Here is a 24,792-nt window from a genome sequence, read left to right on the forward strand (position 1 = left end):
CTGACTCTGCTCCTGGATGTTCCCTTATAGATCTGATCTTTTGGTATTGACCCTGCGTGTGACCCGACTATTCTTTGCCTATCGTCTTGTACATCATCGACCCGCTAGTTACCGACCCAGCTTGTTTGACTCTGACTTTGCTCATCCGTCCATCCATCCCTCAGGGATCCCTGGGCTCCCTCACATCAGACTCTTAACCTGCTGGAGCCCTTGGCAGACTCCTCTACCTCTGGTAGAGATACCTAGCAGCTGCGACCTGGTTCCGGAGCACTCCAAGTCCATCCCCACCATCAGGGGCCCTGGTGAACAAGTGCTCCGGTACTTAGACTCCGCACTCTGGGGAGGCTCTATCAGGGGACAGATAGAGGTACTGTCAGGCGGTCCGTTACAGCTATTGTGTTCTGCTGCAGGGGAGACTTTCTTACTGGAAGAACACAATGATTATGGCTAGCGGCTATAGCCGGCAACAATAATCACATGCAAAATATCTGCCAGGCTTGTTGTACTGAAGCCGAACTATAGATCAACTTCAGTACAACCAGCCTGCCCATAAATGGATCAAATTCCGGGCGGTCCCTGCTGAACCGGCTGAGATTTGATCCATCTATGGCTGACATTGGTGATTTTAATGAAAGAAAAAAAATGCCATTAGGGCCACTTTGTGTAGGCCTATTAAGATCTAAGCCAAAAGTTATATGTCAGGATTATGACAATCATCTCATACAGAAGTTTCTCTATAATATGTTCCACAGCCCTTGTGGTCTTTGCACTTAAATAGCCTCCAGTTGCTTAGGTTAGTCTTTATATATATATATATATAATGCAATGCAACATGACATATTCCATTAAAATGCACAGGGGCCTATATGCTAGGAGTGATATTCAAAATGAAATGCAAAGTATATACACATCACAATGTAGTGCAGTTATGATGGGCACAGCAAGCACGTATAACTGCAGTGCACTAGATGTGAATGCTTGAATATTCAATTAATTTATTTTCAAATTACCCTGAACGCAATAAGCTATTCAAACTTACATTAAAATTGACAAGCTCAAAATGACTGTCAACGTGAGACTCCACTGTCTTTGTACATAAATGACTTTAAAGAATGTCAATGTGTTCTCTGTACTCTAGCTCGCCTCCCAACTCTCTTCATATGTTTTTAATCACTGTAGCATAAAGCCAAGTTCCTAGCAACACAAAGCCTTCCTCCTGCAGAAGCAGTGTTTGTACATCTGAATGAAAGACTGTATATATTTCCCAGGGTTCCACAGTTTGAAAGCTACTCTGGGTTCAATGTAAACTGAGGTCACGGCATGGCAGATTTGGGTGGATCATAATTTGAACTTTATTTGATGAGAATAATCTGACTTTGGATCTTGTATATATATCATATTTCACAGACAACACGGCTTACTTCTTATATTGCATAGTTATATATTAACAGGGATGACTGAATCAGCAAAACTATCAACATAGACATGTAGGCAGTTTTGATTACTGGTTGAGTAAATTTAGGAAAAATAAAAGTGTGCAGTATGCCTGTTTGCATTGGTTTGTTTTTCACATCATTCTATAACAGTTTCAAGTTACTACAGTAGAATCTCAGTGCAGTCCATATGGATTTTAACAATATTTCAGATTCCCTTTAACATATAAATTGCATCAATACAGGCATGTTTGGTTGAAAGGTGATGTGCTTAGTTTGTGCTCTTGCATTCAGGCCAACAGAGCCATCTGAACTACCCAGGAAAATATGACTGGATCTACTTGGGAGGTAATTTTGAGTCAGAATGGAAAAGGTTCTCACTTCCTTCAATATGGGTAGTTCCGTTGACAGATTAGAAACAATATGGGGGACTTCAGGAATTTTGTCTTGCTGGTGGACTTTGTGATACCAGGCACAATATTCCACATGTGGTTTCCTGGCAACCTGGGTAAGTGGCACAACTTCAGTGACAATGACAACATGATAAAATAATTTCCAGGAATTTTCTATTACTGACTAGGTTTTTCTAAGCAATGGGGTTGATTTACTAAGGCAAATAAACTGTTAGCTTTGCAAGGGAATTTTCACCAAGTGAATAAGGTGGAGTTCTGCTGACATTCATTATTTAATCACGTGCAAGCAAAAATAATTTTTTTTTAAATTTTTCTTGTACATGATTGGGCATTTTTTGCAAAGTACATTTTTAAAACATTAATTAAACTAAGAGAAAATTCCCCTGCAAAGTGAACAGCCTATTTGCCTTTAGTAAACCTATCCCAATATTTGTGCAGAATAATCAACATGTCCTTCCTATTTTGCAGCAAACATGCACTAGGTTATCTAGGTACCTTATAACTGTCTTGCACAGAAAGCCTGTGTTATGTAAAGAGGTGCATTTGAAACTGAACTCCAGGGAAAGTTACAATACTCCCTTGCTATGGGGCTGCCATATGCTCTGGGTTGCAAGGATTAAGTGGCCATTTAAGTCTAGGGACAAAATAAAAGCACTTTTACATGTATGTGATCTCTCACTCCTGCAGATACCTTCACGCTGCAAGTGTGATCCCTGCTCCCCTATGCTCTGGTGGTCAGTTGCTCTCTGACATCATCAAGACTGATGCAGGGTCAATAGCCCTGCACTGTATATGAGGAGCCCAAAGGACAGTCCACTGTTGCAGTATAAGGGAGGACAGTTTGCCAGAGGAGTAGCTAAATATCCGGTAAGTAAGACTGCTTTTCCTGTCCCCTAGACATAAAAAATCAGATAACTCTTGCAGTACGGGGGCATCCCCACATCAAGGGAGCTTTTTTACTTTTTCTGGAATTGGGTTTAATGAAAAAACTGTTCTTCTATGCCACCCTGCCTGCCTTCTACAGTAAGGCCTTGTAAGACATGCTTTTGCTCTGTAGTAAAGATGAGCGGGGGATGAGACATCAAGGCTGATTAAGAGTTCGTCAGAATGTGGGATGAAAGTGCTTGTGTCAGTGAATATAGGAATGATGCAGTTCATGGTCTGCTCTGCAAATACAGCCCTTTGTAGCGTGAAACAAATTGATTTAGCAGACTTTAACTGCTTAGGGCTCAGAGTGTATTTTCCTCTATACATGACGCACTCATACAGCCCAAAATGATGTAAAGTCTCACCTTCTGTCTGTGCCAATGTTCCACTATTTCTCTGTCCGTATTCTTGCCTTCCCCTTGCATCAGCTTCTGAGCCCACTTTTCCAGAAAGACACTGAAGTCTTGGACTGCATCTTCCAGTTTCGAGACCTGGGATGTGAATTCCTGTTCCGAGATGGCCATTTGATTTAAAAGCGTTTCCAAAGTGTTTTTACTTTGACTGACACTCTCCTCCCACTGCTTCCAGTCTGTTTGCAGGCCCTGGATCTCTGCGTCTATCTGTTCACATCCACTAGATGTGGTGTTCTTCTTCACTGCAGGAGCCAGAGTTTCAACTTTGCTTAGGCGTTCAGCTCCAGTCTGTCTGGAATCCATCAACTCCTGCAATGGAAAAAGTTGTTGTTATAGCAACCAAAGTTGTTTGCGGCCCTAGAATAGGAGGAAAGCCTGACAAAGTTTACAAAGTTGTGCAGGAAACCGTACCAGCAGTCCGTCCCGGGAAATGAGACGGCTCACATGCTATGCAGCTGCTAATTAATTCCAAACACTGATGTTTCAGTTGTTGAAAGTGAATACGGAATGCTAGTAACACACACAAAATAAACACTTTTTCTCAGTATAATTGATAAAATCTCTTATTTGATAAATAATAATAAAATAGAGTTAGCACCAGCAAGAATATAGCAAAAACATTCATGCAAAATGTTAATGCTTTTTTTGCAATTTACAAAGTTAGTCAAATTAAATCTACATTTAATTCCTAAGTACAAATATCCAAGTGAGACACTAATGTGTTCTTGTATGAATATATGTAAAAAAAAAAATGGGTTAGACGTTACCCATGTCAACCAATTACAATCCAGCTGTAAATTTTCTGTTACAGTTTAGAAAGCAAATACCTGCAGAAACTGGTTGTTCTGGGCTAAATTTGTAACTGAACAGTGTGTTTGAGGGAAAAAAAGCTCACTAGAGATGGATGCCAAGATAATGAGAAACTGTCTATTAGTGTCATTAGTAAAAACCACACACATCACCTTACTAAATGTCTATATTTGCATACTTTTAAACTGTCAGGTTTGCGCATACATTTCCAACAGACTGACACCTCTGGAAGTGTAAACATTACATTGCCATCCTCCTGTAACTTTCTACAATAATGCAAAAAGCAAATGCGAAAGTCCAGAGGTTGATATGGGTTCCTTGAGCTGTGGATGATTTGATGGTGCCTGCATAGTTCTGGGATCTCGGCAAAGCCAAGCCACCAGTGACATTTTAACTGTTTGTAAGGGTGGACGTCTTGGCTACCGATGTAAAGCTGGCATTTTGACCTAAAATTATTTAAAGGATTCCCCTAAGTTAAAAGGGTTGAGAAAGGCTGTGTTATATGCTGATATTAGTACAAATTCAATGCATAGGCAAGTACTACTCTATGCCACAGGAAAATGCTATTACTTTTTGTACTACACTTAGGGTTTGAACATAAAGTGCCTTATTTTAAAAAGTGAAAATAAACTACTGTATGTGAGCTGCCTGTAACAGCCTATTTGATTTTTTTTTAATCTGCAAGGGAAAAATATCATATAGTTATGTCTGCTGTAATATTTTTAAGGTGATGACCTGAAAACCATTCTACCCAGGTGTAACAAGCGTACACACAGAGATGGACGCAGTACAACCATTTTGGCTTCAACCTCCATTTTTATTGCACCTGTTTGACCTTTTAGTAATAAATCTTTCCTTCTGAAAGTGTTGAACTGTTTCTATAGTGCTTTATTGCAATTTACGAATTCCTGCCTCTAAAAGAGACGCTACTGTGTTTGTTCAACCCTCTGTATAACCCGGCCAGCAGTGACCATTTTATACAGACGATTATCTCAACAATTATAGTGTTATAGCTGATATCGCCGAGTTTCCTCTTTCTCTGTACAAAAAGGAGGTGGTGGCAGTGTGAAGGGTTAATTGTGTGATTAACCTGACCCAGTAACAATCGCATTCAGGCTGCCGGTGCATCGATTGTGGTCCAATTAGCTGGAAAACAGTTGTGCAGGATGCAGCTGGGTGTGGCATTGTTACACACGTGACAGTGTGGTTTTAGATTGGCTAGTCCTTCGGTCACGAGTTTGGTAAGAAGGTTGGGGTCTGACGCCGCCGTCGTCACAGATTGGTGACAGCGATCGTGGGATCGTCGCATATTGGTGGCAGCGATCCCGCGTTCATGACACCAGGATGTTCTCTTTGATTTACATTCTGTTAATTAAAGTAGAACTAACGGCAAAACTCTTTTTCATTTTGAATAGAGTAAGGGAGGATTATGCCCCTGTCAGATTTTTTTTTTTTTGGCCATCTGCGTCCCATTGGAGAGATTTCCCCTCAATTCCTGTCTCATAGCCAAAACAGGAAAGCAAGAGGAAATCTCTTCAAAGAGAGGAAATCCCTGGTTGCCACCAGACCTAGTGTCCCCATTGGAAGATATCCCTTCTATTACTGTTACTAGGGACAACTTAAAACGTGGGATTTTCTTTCACTTTTACTTTCTGTAATAACCATAAACATGGGAAATAGAGAGGGTGAATATTCCTAACAGAGGCATAGACAGCAATTAAAACCTGACAGGCGCTCTAAATCCTCCCCGCTCTGTCTAAAATTTTAAAAAAAGTTTGGGCTTAAGTTATACTTGAAATATTAATATATTCAAGTCTTAAAATATCTAAAGCCAAAACCTTGAAATGTGGAATAGCTAGAACACCTGACTGATTGTTTCTGCTGGCTGTGTACTGCGTGACTAAACACAGGGACAGGAGGCGAGGGAAAATCTTCCAATGGGTAAACCTCATCTGGTAGCAAATGTTTAAGATCCCCTTGCTATGAGAAGATCTCCTCTTACTTTCTATTGTGCCTATTGGAACAGTAAGTGAAGGGAAATCACCCCAACAAGACATTTGAGAGTCCTAACCCATCCCTACTGTATCCAAAATTAATGGAAAATGGATGTTCCTATTGCTCTCCATTATATTTTACTCAGTTTCAAACACAGCAGCTGGCATTTCATGGCCATTGTGTAGAACCATACAAATATGTATAAAGGATATAAACGATAAAACACAGCAGGTATGTTTCAGTATTTAAAACTGTAGTTTTTCTGTGTTGTATATCATACTATAGCCAGCAGAGCTGCTGTTAGAAACCACTGGGCCCCATACAGCCAACTTGACAGGGCCCCCTACCCCAAGAAAAACAGTTTACTATGCTTTATTTATAATTGAACACAGTGAGTGATCGGTACCAATAAGTCACTGTGTTCGTTAAGGAAAGGAGGGGCTGGTAAATGTGACATATTTACCACACCCTAGGAATCATATTATGTGCTTGCAGCTGCTGGTAGGATGGAGGGGAGGGAAGTCAGCAGTACTGCGGGGAGGGGGCACACAGGTAAGGTGATGGGTGTAGTGAGGGAGCAATTACTGGAACAGAGCTCCTGTATGGCTTTTTCTGCAGCAGCTGAAAGCAAGCAGCAGAAGACAGCTTTAAGTAGCTGCAGGGAGAGCCATACAGGGGATCGGTTCCTGTAATTGCCCCTCCCGATGTGCCGATCACCCTTCCTGCCCACGTCTGATTCACTTAGCTGCCTGGGCCCCCCTGCTGGCCTGGGCCCCGTACAAGAGGACTGGTGGTACACCCTTATCCACGGCCCTAATAGCCAGTGTAATTTGCAATTCGTTCATGCCCGGACTATTATGTCAGTTTTAGCATTAGTTCTTTCTATAGCAGTCAAGACTGAAATTCACTTCCCCCTTACAAATGTTTTTTCCCCAGAAACCCACCTTAACTTTTGTGACTTTCTTTTGGATGGCAAAAGAATCTCCTGAGGCATCAGACCAACGGTGAAGTTCTTCTTTTGCTGAGTGCAGCCAATCTGTGAATTCATGTACTGCATCCAGGTAAAGCAAATGATCCTTCACTATGTCCTCAATGTTCCTCATTTTTTCCTAAACACAAAATTCAATGTTTATTAGTTAATGCCTGTTTAGATTTACCACACTGCATACTAGGCAATCCCCTATGTTTTTAACTTTTCAAAGCCAAAGCATTAATTTTTATGTAGCATGAAGCTCTGTACGATATATTAAACAAAACTCTATCCAAAATTCAGAGTAGACAGCCCTGATGTATAAATATGTATGGGCAGATATACAGTACCATTACGCACAGTATGCCTGTACCTATAGGATTTAGAGGCAAAGTTGAAGCTTGTTCCCTGTATAATTAATGCCGACACCATTTTTTCTATCATGAGTAGAAATAAATTCATCTCATTTATCTTATTTATATATCTTTATAACATACTAAGCCAGATTATAACCAGTAATACAGAAAGGTTCTGTAAAAAATGATCATAGATAAGTCATGTTGTCTTGGGCGCCAACGGTTGTGGGTCTACAGGCTCCAGTGATAATAATCGGGTCCCAGGACCAAGGTTTGCACAGGCCGTGCTTGTGAGTTCATCCTGACTCCTGAGGTGCCCACAGTCCCTATCTATCTATATCCAAATGTCCTGTCTATCATCTTGAAGACGTGTGCAGCTTAACTGCTTTTCCTACAACAGGTAATGCAATAGGCATGTTTGATGCAGGGAAAGTAATAGGAGTTGAGGTTGTAAAGTTTGGGGCAGTAGGTAGCCCAGGTCTGCAGATCTCAGGTCCTGGCGGAAATCCTTAATTTTGTGTTATTTGCATGAATTGCAAACATGTTTTGCTGTTAAACTACAAAAATCAGCACACCTTTATGTAATTTCTCTTCTGTTAAAGCCAACACTGTGGTGAAACATGTTGGGAACACACTTATACTGATTTTGGGTGGAGCTATGCATTTCTATTAGTGATGATGGGCTTGTGCAATAGAGTGAGAATACTTAAATAAGAAGAGATACCAGTGATTTTACAGATATAAGTTATGCAAATGTAAGACAGAATCTGTAATATATGAGAGATAGCTAAGATTTAAATATAGGCTTGGGTACAGTAAGAAACATTTTTTTGCAATAAACAAAGAATTCTTAGCACTCAGATCCAATTTTTGCACAGTCATCATTATTGGTTAACAATAAATCAAAAAAGGCTTTTAATGATTACAAATAAAGATCATGTTCTAGAATCTAGTGGGTAAGGCGTGAGGAAATACAAGCCCCTCAATTTGTAATTAAAAGAATTTGCACTGGATCCCAACACTTGCGTCACCACTGCTAAGCAAAAATACAAATATACTAGTCCTAAATAATATAGCTCATTCCCACCACTGCACTTTACCTAAACTTAAACATTTAAAATTAAAATTAAATTCCAATCCATTTAGGGTCAAAATGCTGCATGCAACATTTTCACTTTGCACCATTACTGAATTACAATTAAAGACATCCACTGTCCACAGCACCAAAAATTGCAGGTCAGGTCTTACCCACATTTTTTTTCTTTAAACGCCTCCCGCCCGCCATATGAGGAAATGACGAGGGGGCGGCGATTCTCTCGTTCTGGGTGGACGTCAATCAGTGGTGCACTGTGTCCCTGGGACACAGCGGATCACCGATCAGAGTAAAGAGCCGATGACGTCAGCTCTGTCATGTGATCAGCTGTGTCCAATCACAGCTGATCGCATGTAAACAAGGAAATGCCGGATATCAGCAGTCCTCTCCTCACACTGACAGCGTGTGATTAGAGGAGAAGAGAGCCGGTAATCGACATTCCTCAGAGGGGACATCTACACGGATCATCAGGGCACTGATGATCAGAGCCCTGATGATCAGTGTAGCCCCATCAGTGCCACCTGTCAGTGCCCATCAGTGCACATCAATGTCTCATATCAGTGCCAACCAGTACACGTAAATGCCACATATCAATGCCCATCAGAGCTGCCTTTCAGTGCCAACTATCAGTGCCAGTCAGTGCCGCCTAGCAGTGCCATTCAGTGTCGACTATCAGTGCCAGTTAGTGCCGTCTATCACTGCCCATCAGTGCTGCCTATCAGTGCCCATCAGCACCGCCTATCAGTGCCCGTCAGTGCCGCCTAACAGTTCCAATCAGTGCCACCTAACTGTTCCAGTCAGTGCTGCCTGTTAGTGCCCATCAGTGATTCTTGTCAATACCCGCAAGTGGTGCCTGTCAATGCCCATCAGAGCCTCCTCATCAGTGCTGCCTATCAGTGTCCATCAGTGCAGCCTAACAGTCCCCATTACTGCAGCCTCATTAGCGCATATCAGTGAAGGAGAAAAATTACTTATTTACAAAATTTTATAACAGAAACTAAGAAAAAAACTTTTTCTTTCAAAATTTTCAGTCTTTTTTAGTTTGTTTAGCAAAAAATAAAAAACCCAGTGGTGATTAAATACCACCAAAAGAAAGCTTTATCTATCTCAAAAAAATCATAAACATTTTGTTTAAGTACGGTGTTGCATGACCGTGCAATGTCATTCAAAGTTCGACAGCGCTGAAAGCTGAAAATTGGCCTGGGCAGGAAAGGGGTAAAAGTGCCCGGTAGGCAAGTGGTTAAAATACAAAAGAACATTTAGAGCAATAGATTAAAATCTTACTTTGGCAACAGTCATAATGTCATTGAAGTGCATTTTCAGATCACTTTGGACGATGTCAGAGAAGGAAGGGTCCTCAGTTTTCTGGTGTAATTCCTTGGTCTTTTCAATGAGATGATGTAGCGTTGTTGAGTGATCTTCTACATCAGATAAGACAGCTTGAATGTGATCTAGCACAGCAAATTTCTCCTTCAGCCCATTCTGAGGCTGAAGAGGTTGTTCCAATTTATGATCCACAGACTCAAGCCACTGCTCCATTTGATTTTTCCTCTCAGTGTGCTCATTCCACTGATTGATCACAGCCTTTAAAACACTGCATTTACAACATATAAGAAAATAACAACGCAATTCTGGTACTAAATATAAAAACAATCATTGTAAATGATCCCTACATACTGTTCAACAGTTCATACTATACTGTGGTAATGAAAAAAAGCTGTATTTTTTCTTGCGTACACAGATAAGTTGCTAAAACTTTCCAATGCAAAAAAAAAAACAAAAAAACAACTGAGGTTCCTACCTGAGACATCTAGTGGCTGTACTGTTGACAGTCCCCCATACATCTTTCAATGTCTGCAGCTGCATTTGGATTACCATCTGTCCATCCATGTTGCTACTCTTAAGAGCCTGTTCACCTTTTCCGATAGCCAAGTTCAATTTGACCTCACCTTCACCTTTAGTTAGTATGATTTCCTAAAAAAAAGTAGAAAATAAATGCTTTAGGGAAAATAAAAAACAACCATTGTTGCCTGCACAATTTGCAAATGGATCGTACAATGTAAACAAAAATTTTACAAATTTGTCAATGTGTTTTTGGATGCATAAGGTTCAACAGAACCATAATTCCAATACAACCATGAGTGTTGAATTAAGTAATATGAATCAGTAGTTGGAGCTAGATGTTTTTGTAATTAGATCTAAACATATAATTTGCATTGTGGAACACTACAGTGCTGGCCAATGTGTTTAATAGGGATGAGGACGAAGCTCTGTCAGACAATTCAAAGTCGTTCACACCAAACTCATCAAAACCATGTATTTATGGAGCACAGTCATGCTGATACAGAAAAGGGCCTTTCCCAAAACTGTTGGCACAAGGTAGGAAATGGTCACTTGTCTAAAATATCTTTGTATTGGCCTTAACCATACTCGTTATTGGAAACATCTGAACTCTATATTTTGAAGGGGTGTCAGAATATTACATATAGTAGGTATCATGATCAGGTGGCCACAAACGTTCGTCCATATAGCATACATAGGCCATGCTATGATTTTAAAGTGAAAGGAGCCTGTGTACTCTTCAAACATCCAATCATGAATGGGGAATTCAAGAAGTAGAAACTTTTTCTCCACATGGCTGGATGCTTAAAGTCAATACACATTCACTTCATACATAAGTGAACATGGCAAGTTTCTGAATACCTGGGGGGTGCAGTTATGTGGGGTAACTGAGGTTACCCCTTCCTTACACTCACTCAGCATAGAATAACTTACTTTTTGAATATAAAGGTTCTTGATTCTGCTAAATGTGTGTATTTAGTAATGTGGAACGCTTAGTATGTGGCCAAAGGAGCTGTGGTTAAGGGAAGACACTTACCTGAACTTGCTGTTGACGTTTTTCAAGCGTGCTTTTGCTTCCCACTGTACTCTCTGTGGTAGAGAGCTTGTCTTGGATATCTTTCAGCCATAACCATGTGGTTTGCAATGCTTCTTCAAAAATTTGATGTTCTTGTACAGCCACCTGGCAGACACGAAGCTTCTCCTTGATTACTTTCACCAAATTCTGATAGGTTGTGTGAAGCTGGTTTGATTGACGAACTTCTTGCCCATCACCACGGCCATCTTCATGGAGGGCCTGAGCTCGCTGGCAAAGTTTCTCAAATGAATCTCTACAACACAGGGTTTAAGGCAAGACTACTAATATAATCCTCACATATTCAGTTCCATTAATGTAACAATTCTTCTAGTAAACTTGTCAGGAATATGACCTTCCTGACAAAAGTTAGAGGTTTCTATCTTCATAATTTCTTTGCTAGTATCTCAAGCAACAGAGGAAGAGGGTCAGCTTGGCATCCAGACAATTAGTATTTTCTGAATTAAAATTGTAGCCTAGACAGGTTCACTTTTAGGTACAAACAATGTCTGTAAAGTTGTATGCGATGTTTACAAAATGTGGCATCATTCACCCCACTGCAGTATAACAACAGAGGTTCTGTTCTATAGTTGGTGGAAATCTTCCTCTACTCAGGGGAAATGCTAAGGTAGCAAATGCTAAGTGGTAAAGCTCAGTCTGTCACATGAAGAGGCCCCTTCTCTGTGTGGAGTGAGATAATTGGCCTTTCCATGTGAATGTTAATTGAGGTTTTCTGTCCTGAAAGGAATACACAGCAAGGACTGTGTTCCACTAGGGACTTTCTGCACCTTGAGATGCATGGAAAAGGACTGCCCAATAGCTCCAGATGAATCAGCTAGCAGTTACTGTCATTGTTACAGTGAGTTTCTGTTATTCTGCATCCTGTTCCTGCTATTCTGCATTTGAGAAAACCTCAGTAAAAGTTCCTCAGTATCAAAGAATCTATGATGTGGGAAGTGAAGTGAGTACTTGTGAATTGTAAGCTAGGCCAAGATGTTTAGCAGCCACACAAAAGTGAGAAGTCATTTTTGTGGCTCTCTGATTTTGAGCCCTATGTGTGGAGTCAGAATGTAGTAAACTCCAAGGGATGAGTTGGAAGGCCTCCTAAAATGAGCATTGAGACCAATAGATGAAATCTAATCAATGTTTTCAGAACCTGAGCCTAAGTTTTGGATAATCCTACACTGAGAACCCACTAAATGTTGTAAGATTGTAGCATAGGGTGTGTGAAACAGTTTAGGTTCACATGACATATGGCCCTCCAGGTTCAACACAAAAAAGTACCACACTTCAGGAATGGGGCTTGATAGATCTGAATTGTTGTCAGTACATTGTACTTTTGTCTCAAATTTCCACTCATATTCACGGGATAGTATAATTGTAAAACAATCTAAAACATTACAGTTAGTAATTTCAGACAACACAAAATAAACATATGTTTACCTTTTTTTATTCCAGTACAGTGCCAACAGTATAATAACAACCCCCTCCTCACTATCAATCAACCCTCTCTTGTATACAGTATATCAGCCCCATCCTGTCTCTGATCTGGCTTGTATATCAACCTCTTACCAACCTTATTCTGAACACCTGTACATTAAGCCTTTCATCTCTATCTTCTCTCACTGGTTGCAGTGACAAGAGCTGGTATCAGTGCACCATTCAGAGGTGTAAGGATTACCAAAGAGAAGAAAAGGCAATGCTTACCAACCCAGTGCATTAGTATGTAGATTAATGTGACTTTTGCCAGAGGTGGCTCTGTGACCAAGCCCCAGTGAGCAGGGCAAAACATGTTGGGGGGGGCATGGCTGAATCTGCGATGGTTGAGGCCACTGGGTTGGTGAGCAGCGCCTTTTCTTCTCTTTGATAATAACCTGTACATTAACCCCTTCACTACCTGATCCCATCAATGTGCCTAGTGCACCATTACCAAGTGTGTTTCCAAAAAATGTGGCAAAAAAATCAGATCACCTTGTGGTGTCTCTTTTACAAAGGGTCATTTTGAGAGTCTTCACTCTGTCCTGGCAGTTTTATTTGCTATCTTTCAAAACATGAAGGATTTTTTTTCAAAATGTTTTGATTGTTTTTTTAACATTATATAGTAAAAAATAATAACCCCAGTGTAGTACCTAAATACCACTCAAAGAGAGCTTTGTCTGAAAAATAAAAAGGATACAAACTTCATTTGGGTACAGTGTTGCATGACCAAATAGTTGTCAGTCAAAGCATCACAGCATTGAAAAGTGAAAACTGGACTGGTATCGATTGGAGAAAGGGGTAGGGGGAGCATGCCGGTACTGAGGTGATTATATAATAACCATTATATAAGAGGGCATCATTTTGGGACACAAACAAATTAAATTGAGCCGCTCACTAGTACACATATCAAACATTTGGTTTACAATTGCTTTAAAATTAAATAACTCCAGACCTTGAACTTTAGTTTGTCTAAACAAACATTCAGTGCTTTAACTCCCCCTCCTCCCTTCTACCCCTTTGCCCATTCTCTGCATCTTCATTCAATGGGAGCCAAAGGAAATGCTCACAAGTTTCAAGTACAGTCACTGACCCATGTGACAGCATTAAAAGGGTATAACATACAAACCATTTGTACAACTTAGTTTATTTTTTGTTCATCTGCTTAAGCAAATACATTTTCTAAATGTATAAATGTACTACTGATCAGCTTTATTTTCACACATACACATGCCTGCTTTAAAATTTTAAATAAATTTAAAAAGCATAATCTACATTACATGAGTTCCTGGATTCAGTTCCCTAGCAAGAAAATTCCTAACGCTGTTTTGGGTTTCCTTTCACAAGCCAAAAACAGGGTAATCGCCTTCTGCTGACGTAAGCCCTGGTTTGTATATGTACAATTCTGACAGGGTATATATATTTAGAAAACTGTTTCTGGGACGGGTACTGATGTGATATACTGTATATACTCAGTAGTGCTGCAGAATTTATTGGTCCTAGATACATTTCTAAAATCTTTACTCATATTTACCGGGCAGCCAGCAACTCCTCCAAGAACATTTCCACTTTATGCATCTCACTTTTCTTTTCTGGAATGTGCTGCTTGCTCTCTCCAAGTGTCTCTGTCCTAATCCGTTCCTCCAGTTCATGAATCCACAGGCTTAACTTTTTATATTGATCCTCAAAGCTGAAATCATACATTGGGTGTGTTACAGTCAGATATTTAGTAGAAAGATTAGGTCTTTGCAATTAATTCATGTTTTTGGTCTTCATTTACCACCATCCATGTATTTGATTGCTATAACTATTTGCATACTCTTTCCAGGCAAAGAGAATTGAGCAAAGTGTAGAACCTACAATCTGATTTGTTGCTTCATATTATAGTAGTTTGCCTTACTGAAGTGAATTGTCAGCCAAAACAGACTGCTAGTAGATGAGTAGTGGAGTTAAAAAAAACCAAAACTTTACTCACATTACCCAATCATGTGTATTCTTCAACTAGAGAATCTAGTTACTATGGGTGAAAGCAGCAGTTTTGCTCCAGTTGAATGCACTACTTTGGTTCCATGTTTATTACCAAAAAATCAAGAGGAAGCTCTCTGGATTTTGTGAATTCCAGATGCAATGTGTGTAGGCACCTATGCTAAGGGCTCAGACCTCCTTTACTCATTAAGGCAGTCAAATAGGTTTTGCTTTATGTAGCAGTAAAGGCCACAATTGAACCCATATTCATTATATAAATAGACATTTACATATGCTTTCCACAGGCTCTTTAATGCCATACTGTACCCAACCTCTATTTATATACAGTGGAGTTGATTTACTAAAACTAGTAAGTCTAAAATTGTAGCCTTCATTTGAAAATGAAGGCTAAAAGCAGATTGATTGCCATGCAATCCACTCCAGAACAACATTCAGATAGTCAGATGAAGAAAAATTTTAAACAAGCTAAATTGCTCTGCTGAGCTGCTCTCACACAGCAAGGCTGTGGAAGGAGTCTAATGCGATTTAGGGGCAGAACTACTCCCCTATCATCATCAGAGCTCAACCCAGGAAAAACCTTGGATGGACTCAGGGAAAACAGTGACTTCACATATTTATAACAGAACAAGTATTGAACTCTCCACATGGAGTAACAGCTTGAAAGCAGGGGAATAATGTGTTTGGAATACCTGTGTGCAAAAACTCACCTTCCAAGCTCAGAAACACAGTCCTCTAAAGCCTGCTTGTCTTTCAGACACTGCTTCTTGAAACCCTGGAACTCCTTTTCTGCTTTTGATATTTTCTCCTGAATATTGAGCACAAGTGGCTTTGGCAAACAGTAATAAAGTTTCTCTCCTTCGTCTGTTGCCTTATCCAATTTACTTTGGCCTTCACTGACTGAGTCTAATACATCCTGTGTTAAATATAAAGAAAATAAATTGTGCACATTTGTTGGGAATTAGCAAAAACACATGATAAATTTGGGTATCCACTGGTCTACAGAAAAAAAACTAACAGGGAGATTCTCGAGGAGAAGAAATGCTTGAGGTGATTGTAGCCATATTAGTGCACTTGCAACAGAAACAATTGAGTACTGACGTGATACTTTTTTTATTTGCACTAACATACAATTTTGAGGACAAGCTTTCGGGGTATGTCCCTTTCTTCAAGGTCCAGGATGTACTATTACACAAAGTTTTAGCAGAATGTTAGCAGAGATGTTGAAAGGGGGAAGAAAAAAAAAAGAAAAAAAAACAGAAAGAAACACACACAAACAAATGTACACAGCAATGGTTATAAGACTAGGATTAGACTAGAGGTAAACCGCAGCAAAAGCAAAGACTGGGGGGGGGGGGGCAACACTCACAGAGGGGTCATAAAACTCTTGGATAATGAGTGAGGAATCCCATTTGCAAATTAAGGCCGTTATCTCTTGTATAAAATAGAATTATCATCTTAGTTCAAAATTTTTCAAAAAGTTTTCCTTTCCTGAATAGTTTTGAAATTTCCTTTAAGAACTAAAATATTGAGGTCTTCCATAATGTGGTCTGGTTGTGCGAAATGGTGTCCCACAGGTGTGCAAAAGTCATCTTCTTTATGTTCCTTGATGGTATGTCTGTGCAAATTCATCAACACAGCACACAATTAACCCTTTGATCACCCCAGATGTTAACCCCTTCCTGCCCAGTGTCATTAGTACAGTGTCAGTGATTTTTATTAGCACTGATCACTGTATTACTGTCATTGGGCATGTCAGTGGCAGTTAGTCAGTTCCCACCCAGTGTCAGAATGCCCGCCTCAGTCCCGCTATAAGTCGCTGATCACCGCCATTACTAGAATAAAAAAAGTAAAAATAAAAATTCCAGTATATATACTGCCATTTGTAGATGCTATAAATTTCATGTAAACCAATTAATTTACATGTATTGGGATTGTTTTTAGCAAAGACATGCAGCAGAATTGGCCTAAATTGATGACGAAAATGGATTTTTAAAATTTTTTTACTGGATATGTTTTATAGCAAAAAGTCAAAAATATTGTTTTTTTTTTTTTTTTCAAAATTGTCGTTTTTTTTTGTTTATAGCGCAAAACATAAAAAACGCACAGGTGATCAAATACTACCAAAATAAAGATCCATTGTATGAACGCACAATTGTCAGTTAAAGTAACACAGCGCCATATCACAAAAAATGGCCTGGTCAGGAAGGGGGGTAAATTCTCTGGAGGGCAAGTGGGAAGGGGTTAAAAAACAAAAAAATCCCTCTTGAGAAATAAACAGGCATTTGAAAGCTGGCAGCAACTTCTCCTGAGCACTTTTAAACCACCTCTGAAAAAGCGGATCCACTATGAAAATGCTTTTCATGGGGGTGGTAGAGCCTGCCGCCAGTGTGAAAGAGGCCTATAAGGGATCAATTTGATGTAATCATTTTATCAAAGTGTGTTCATCATGTTTTAAAAACTTTGTTTCCATGTATAGTCTGTAATATATGTGCTTAGAGGCAGCAATGTTTGCTAGAAGCTCTGCTCTCTGCTTTACTGCTGCTGTTTCTCAAATGCAAGTCTATATATAGCACAGTATACAAAGTGCAGCAGTTTGCAGCATGTGTTCATAGGATAGTGTACAGATGCTATGATCTAGGGAATTTAGTACAGATCATCATACAGACTGCAGTGGGGCAGGGATATGTAACATACACCACTTTGTACAGAGTGTAGTAGGCAAGAATATGTAATGTAGAGAGCAGTGTGCAGCACCCTGAAGTTAGTAATATGCAGCATAATATGGAAGTGGAATACTACTGCCAAAGTACTCAAAGAGTATGTAAACCCAACATTTCACATTCCTGCAAATGTCCCTGCTGTACCATGTACTTGTATGAAAAAGTATCCTGTTCTTTTTGTATTGCTTCCTATGTGTGAAATCCAAGGTGTTCCTGCCAGTCCCTCTGCTATCCTATTAAAAACTGACCACTCCAGACAGGAGAGCACAGCATGCTCAGTTCTCTAGCTATGCTGGAATTCAGTGTGTTCATCCTCCAATGATCAGACTTGTCCTGACACCCCCCCCCCCCCCATGCACAGCCTTTCAGTGGGAAGATCAGTGTGCTGCTGTTTCTCTTCCCTCTGCTCTTATGCAGCTGAGAACAGAGGAAATGTGATCACTTATAAAAAAGGGGGAAAAAGTGTTTATCCTTTTTTTTTTATACACTGCTCCAAAAAAAATTAAAGGAACACTTTTTAATCAGAGTATAGCATCAAGTCAATTAAACTCCTGGGATAGTGATCTGCTCAGTTAAGTAGCAGAGGGGGTTGTTAATCAGTTTCAGCTGCTTTGGTGTTAATGAAATTAACAACAGGTGTACTAGATGGGCAACAATGAGATGACCCCAAAACAGGAATGGTTTTTCAGGTGGAGGCCACTAACAATTTTTTCCCTACTCGTCTTTTCTGACAGTTTTTCACTAGTTTTGCATTTGGCTAGGGTCAGTGTCACTACTGGTAACATGAGGCGATACCTGGACCTAGAGGTTGCACAGGCAGTCCAACTCCTCCAGGATGGCACATCAATATGTGCTATTGCCAGAAGGTTTGCTGTCTCTCCCAGAACAGTCTCAAGAGCATGGAGGAGATTCCAGGAGACAGGTAGTTACTCTAGGAGAGCTGGACAGGGCCGTAGAAGGTTCTTAACCTATCAGCAGGACCGGCATCTGCTCCTTTGTGCAAGGAAGAACAGGATGAGCACTGCCAGAGCCCAACAAAATGATCTCCAGCAGGCCACTGGTGTGAATGTTTCTGACCAAACAATCAGAAACAGATTTCATGAGGGAGGCCTGAGGGCCCAACATCCTCTAGTGGGCCCTGTGCTCACTGCCCGGCACCACAAAGCTCGATTGGCATTTGCCACTGAACACTAGAATTGGGAGGTCCGCCACTGGCGCCCTGTGCGTTTTACAGATGAGAGCAGGTTCACCCTGAGCACATATGAAAGACATGAAGGGGTCTGGAGAAGCTGTGGAGAATATTTTTGCTTCCTGTAACATCGTTCAGCATGACCAATCATTGGTGGTGTGTCAGTGATGGTCTGGGGAGGCATATCCTTGGAAGGACGCACAGACCTCTACAGGCTAGACAATGGCATCCTGACTGCCATTAGGTATAGAGATGAAATCCTTGGACCCATTGTCAGACCCTACACTGTTGCAGTGGGTCCTGGTTTCCTCCTGCTGCACGACAATGCCATGCCTCATGTGGTGAGAGTATGCAGACAGTTCCTGGAGGATGAAGGAATTGATACCATTGAATGGCCCCCATGCTCACCTGACCTAAATCCATTAGAACACCTCTGGGATATCATGTTTTGGTCCATCCGATGCCGCCAGGTTGCACCTCAGACTGTCCAGGAGCTCAATGATACCCTGGTCTACATCTGGGAGGAAATACCCCAGGACACCATCCGTTGTCTCATTAGGAGCATGCCCTGATGATGTCAGACACGCATACAAGCATGTGGGGGCCATACAAACTACTGAATACCATTTTGAGTTGCTACAATTAAATTGCAGCAAAATGGACTAGCCTGCTGCATTATTTTTTTACTTTGATTTGCAGGGTGTCTTTGAATTCAGTCCTCTGTAGGTTGATAATTTTCATTCTCGTCAAACGATGGGGCATCTTTACGTTCTTAACACATTGCCCAGTCCATATCAATAAAAACACATGATAAATTTGGGTATCCACTGGTCTACAGAAAAAAAAACTAACAGGGAGATTCTCGAGGAGAAGAAATGCTTGAGGTGATTGTAGCCATATTAGTGCACTTGCGACAGAAACAATTGAGTACTGACGTGATACTTTTTTTATTTGCACTAACATACAATTTTGAGGACAAGCTTTCGGGGTATGTCCCTTTCTTCAAGGTCCAGGATGTACTATTACACAAAGTTTTAGCAGAATGTTAGCAGAGATGTTGAAAGGGGGAAGAAAAAAAGAAAAGGAAAAAAAAACAGAAAGAAACACACACAAACAAATGTACACAGCAATGGTTATAAGACTAGGATTAGACTAGAGATAAGACGCAGCAAAAGCAAAGACTGGGGAGGGGGGGGGCAACACTCACAGAGGGGGTCATAAAACTCTTGGATAATGAGTGAGGAATCCCATTTACAAATTAAGGCCATTATCTCTTGTATAAAATAGAATTATCATCTTAGTTCAAAATTTTTCCTTTCCTGAATAGTTTTGAAATTTCCTTTAAGAACTAAAATATTGAGGTCTTCCATAATGTGGTCTGGTTGTGCGAAATGGTGTCCCACAGGTGTGCAAAAGTCATCTTATGTTCCTTGATGGTATGTCTGTGCAAATTCATCAACACAGCACACAATTAACCCTTTGATCGCCCCAGATGTTAACCCCTTCCTGCCCAGTGTCATTAGTACAGTGTCAGTGATTTTTATTAGCACTGATCACTGTATTACTGTCATTGGGCATGTCAGTGGCAGTTAGTCAGTTCCCACCCAGTGTCAGAATGCCCGCCTCAGTCCCGCTATAAGTCGCTGATCACTGCCATTACTAGAATAAAAAAAGTAAAAATAAAAATTCCAGTATATATACTGCCATTTGTAGATGCTATAAATTTCATGTAAACCAATTAATTTACATGTATTGGGATTGTTTTTAGCAAAGACATGCAGCAGAATTGGCCTAAATTGATGACGAAAATGGATTTTTAAAATTTTTTTACTGGACATGTTTTTTAGCAAAAAGTCAAAAATATTGTTATTTTTTTTTTTCAAAATTGTCGTTTTTTTTTGTTTATAGCGCAAAACATAAAAAACGCACAGGTAATCAAATACTACCAAAAGAAAGATCCATTGTATGACCGCACAATTGTCAGTTAAAGTAACACAGCGCCATATCACAAAAAACTTTGTTTCCATGTATAGTCTGTAATATATGTGCTTAGAGGCAGCAATGTTTGCTAGAAGCTCTGCTCTCTGCTTTACTGCTGCTGTTTCTCAAATGCAAGTCTATATATAGCACAGTATACAAAGTGCAGCAGTTTGCAGCATGTGTTTATAGGATAGTGTACAGATGCTATGATCTAGGGAATTTAGTACAGATCAGCATACAGACTGCAGTGGGGCAGGGATATGTAACATACACCACTTTGTACAGAGTGTAGTGGGCCAGAATATGTAATGTAGAGAGCAGTGTGCAGCACCCTGAAGTTAGTAATATGCAGCACAGTGTGCATAATATGGAAGTGGAATACTACTGCCAAAGTACTCAAAGAGTATGTAAATCCAACATTTCACATTCCTGATATGTCCCTGCTGTACCATGTACTTGTATGAAAAAGTATCCTGTTCTTTTTGTATTGCTTCCTATATGTGAAATCCCAGGTGTTTCTGCCAGTCCCTCTGCTATCCTATTAAAAACTGACCACTCCAGGCAGGAGAGCACTGCATGCTCAGTTCTCTAGCTATGCTGGAATTCAGTGTGTTCATCCTCCAATGATCAGACTTGTCCTGACACCCCCCCCCCATGCACAGCCTTTCAGTGGGAAGATCAGTGTGCTGCTGTTTCTCTTCCCTCCGCTCTTATGCAGCTGAGAACAGAGGAAATGTGATCACTTATAAAAAAGGGGGAAAAAGTGTTTATCCTTTTTTTTTTATACACTGCTCCAAAAAAAATTAAAGGAACACTTTTTAATCAGAGTATAGCATCAAGTCAATTAAACTCCTGGGATAGTGATCTGCTCAGTTAAGTAGCAGAGGGGTTTGTTAATCAGTTTCAGCTGCTTTGGTGTTAATGAAATTAACAACAGGTGTACTAGAAGAGCAACAATGAGATGACCCCCAAAACAGGAATGGTTTTTCAGGTGGAGGCCACTAACAATTTTTTCCCTACTCATCTTTTCTGACAGTTTTTCACTAGTTTTGCATTTGGCTAGGGTCAGTGTCACTACTGGTAACATGAGGCGATACCTGGACCCTAGAGGTTGCACAAGCAGTCCAACTCCTCCAGGATGGCACATCAATATGTGCTATTGCGAGAAGGTTTGTTGTGTCTCCCAGAACAGTCTCAAGAGCATGGAGGAGATTTCGGGAGACAAGTAGTTACTCTAGGAGAGTTGGACAGGGGTGTAGATGGTTCTTAACCCATCAGCAGGACCGGCATCTGCTCCTTTGCGCAAGGAGGAACAGGATGAGCACTGCCAGAGCCCTGCAAAATGACCTCCAGTAGGCCAATGGTGTGAATGTTTCTGACCAAACAATCAGAAACAGACTTCATGAGGGAGGCCTGAGGGCCCAACATCTTCTAGTGGGCCCTGTGCTCACTGCCCGGCACCACAAAGCTCGATTGGCATTTGCCACTGAACACTAGAATTGGGAGGCCCGCCACTGGCGCCCTGTGCGTTTTACAGATGAGAGCAGATTCACCCTGAGCACATATGAAAGACATAAAGGGGTCTGGAGAAGCTGTGGAGAATTTTTTGCTTCCTGTAATATCGTTCAGCATGATCAATCATTGGTGGTGTGTCAGTGATGGTCTGGGAAAGCATTTCCTTGGAGGGACGCACAGACCTCTACAGGCTAGACAATGGCATCCTGACTGCCATTAGGTATAGAGATGAAATCCTTGGACCCATTGTCAGACCCAATGCTGGTGCAGTGGGTCCTGGGTTCCTCCTGGTGCACGACAATGCCATGCCTCATGTGGTGAGAGTATGCAGACAGTTCCTGGAGGATGAAGGAATTGATACCATTGAATGGCCCACATGCTCACCTGACCTAAATCCAATAGAACACCTCTGGGATATCATGTTTTGGTCCATCCGATGCCGCCAGGTTGCCCCTCAGACTGTCCAGGAGCTCAATGATGCCCTGGTCTACATCTGGGAGGAAATACCCCAGGACACCATCCGTTGTCTCATTAGGAGCATGCCCTGATGTTGTCAGACACGCATACAAGCATGTGGGGGCCATACAAACTACTGAGTACCATTCTGAGTTGCTGCAATTAAATTTCAGCAAAATGGACTAGCCTGCTGCATCATTTTTTTACTTTGATTTTCGGGGTGTCTTTGAATTCAGTCCTCTGTAGGTTGATAATTTTCATTCCCATCAAACGATGGGGCATCTTTACATTCCTAACACATTGCCTAGTCCATATCAGTAAAGATATCCAGCATGATCTATTTTCCCATTGAGATCTGATGTGTTTTCAAAGTGTTCCTTTATGTGTTTTGAGCAGTGTATATCTATACACAAATGTTACGCCTTTCTTTTCTATTTTAAGCTGAATGGATTGTTTTTTAACATGAAGGTTTACATATACTTTAATTAAACTGTCCATAGGTTTCAGATGTCATTGGCTGCAATAGGTGGCACTGAAATGTTGCCTTCCTCTATTTTTAAGAAATTAATTTTTAGCCCTGGTTCACACTAATCTATTTTCGGATGTGTTTTGAAGTGCAGTGATTCGCATGCCAGTGGAAAAAAAAAAGCTTTCCTATGGATGGCTTTCACATATATGCAGTACAGCCACAGTGCGATTTGAAAAAGGGTCCTGCATGTGTTTGGAGTGCTGTGATCTGTTTTTTAGCTCTATTGAGTAGAATTGAAACTGCAGCGGGAATAGTTTTGTGTTGAGAAAGAGACATCCCAAATCACAGCTATACCAAAATTGCATGAAAAATGCATTGGTATTCAAGCAGAACCGCGGGTAAAGCACACCCCAACTCGTTACTGAATCACACTAGAGAACTGAACAAATTTGCACTGCACATGTCTGAACATAGCCTCAATTTCAAAATCAGAATTCAATATGTGCAAGTCTTTACAAAATATCACAAACATATGTAAAAACTCAAAACAACAAAAAAGAGTACATGTGCCCACATGTTCACCTGTAAATGCTGTATTTTGGCTTCCAAAGTTTTGCTGTCTCCAGACCAGTCTGATGAGCCTTGAATACCTCTTTTTACTTTTTCAAACCACTCCTCAAATTCATACATAGCATCTATATTAACAAAAACCATTAAACATATATTATTTTGATTTGAAAAGCAATTAGGAATTACATTGAAGAGTACTTTTGTGTTCCTACATTAACCTTTATTATTAAATTTGAGCTGGTTTGGAAAGAATAGATTACTGGCTCCTTGTTGGCAATATTGGGCCAACTATATGGCTATGCATGGGCTCACTATATGGCTATGCATTGTAGAAAATAATCAAATAATATTATTATACAGTATTTATAAAGCGCCAATAGTTCGCTCAGCGCTGTACATTACAAAGGGGGACAGAACATGTGACAGAACAATAACAATACAATGCAAAACATGAGAGGATCGAGGGCCCTGCTCTTTCGAGCTTACAATCTAGGAGGGAGGGGATGGTAGCACAGGAGGAGAAAGCTGTGGGGATGGAGTTGTAGGAAGAATAGAGGAGGTCGGCAAGTTAGCAGGGGGTGGGGTAGGCTTCCCTGAAGAGGTGGGTTTTCAGGGTGCGCCTAAAGGAGAGGAGAGTAGGTGATAATCTGATGGGTTGGGGCAGGGAGTTCCAGAGGATGGGTGACGCCCTGGAGAAGTCCTGCAGGCGGGCATGGGAGGAGGAGACCAGGGAACTAGAGAGAAGCAGGTCTTGTGAGGAGCGGAGTGTGCGTGCTGGGTGGTACTTGGATATTAGGTCGGTGATGTAGTTTGGGGCAGTATGGTGGACGGCTTTGTACGTCAGTGTTAGGATTTTGAATTTGATCCATTGCGCAATCGGAAGCCAGTGGAGGGATTGGCAGAGGGGGGTGGCGGAAACGGCGCGGTTGGAAAGGTGAATGAGTCTGGCAGCCGTATTCAGGATCGACTGAAGCGGGGATAGCCAGCGGCGAGGCAGGCCAGTAAGGAGGGAGTTGCAGTAATCGAGTTGTGATATGATGAGGGAGTAGATGAGCTGTTTAGTGGTTTCTGGGGTTAGGAACGTGTGGATTTTGGCGATGTTGCGAA

The 24,792-nt window shown here is 40.8% G+C and overlaps 1 protein-coding gene across 5 annotated transcripts in view; it reads right to left on the reverse strand.

Annotated features, from left to right (window-relative positions):
• Positions 1–24,792, reverse strand: part of SYNE1 (spectrin repeat containing nuclear envelope protein 1) — a 662,466-nt gene that overhangs the window by 262,724 nt on the left and 374,950 nt on the right. For all 5 annotated transcript variants that reach the window (XM_089694288.1, XM_089694287.1, XM_089694289.1 and 2 more), the window contains exons 47-54: positions 23,698–23,810; positions 15,494–15,699; positions 14,335–14,490; positions 11,289–11,580; positions 10,212–10,384; positions 9,695–10,004; positions 6,936–7,100; positions 3,139–3,495 (exon numbers count right to left, since the gene is read on the reverse strand). In XM_089694288.1, the coding sequence (XP_089550414.1) occupies positions 3,139–3,495; positions 6,936–7,100; positions 9,695–10,004; positions 10,212–10,384; positions 11,289–11,580; positions 14,335–14,490; positions 15,494–15,699; positions 23,698–23,810 (1,772 nt within the window). The remainder of the gene's footprint in view (positions 1–3,138; positions 3,496–6,935; positions 7,101–9,694; positions 10,005–10,211; positions 10,385–11,288; positions 11,581–14,334; positions 14,491–15,493; positions 15,700–23,697; positions 23,811–24,792) is intronic.

This window comes from Staurois parvus, unplaced genomic scaffold, assembly GCF_062004578.1.
Source record: "Staurois parvus isolate SC_StPar_1 unplaced genomic scaffold, SC_StPar_1.0 ptg000657l, whole genome shotgun sequence".
NCBI classification, from domain to species: domain Eukaryota; kingdom Metazoa; phylum Chordata; class Amphibia; order Anura; family Ranidae; genus Staurois; species Staurois parvus.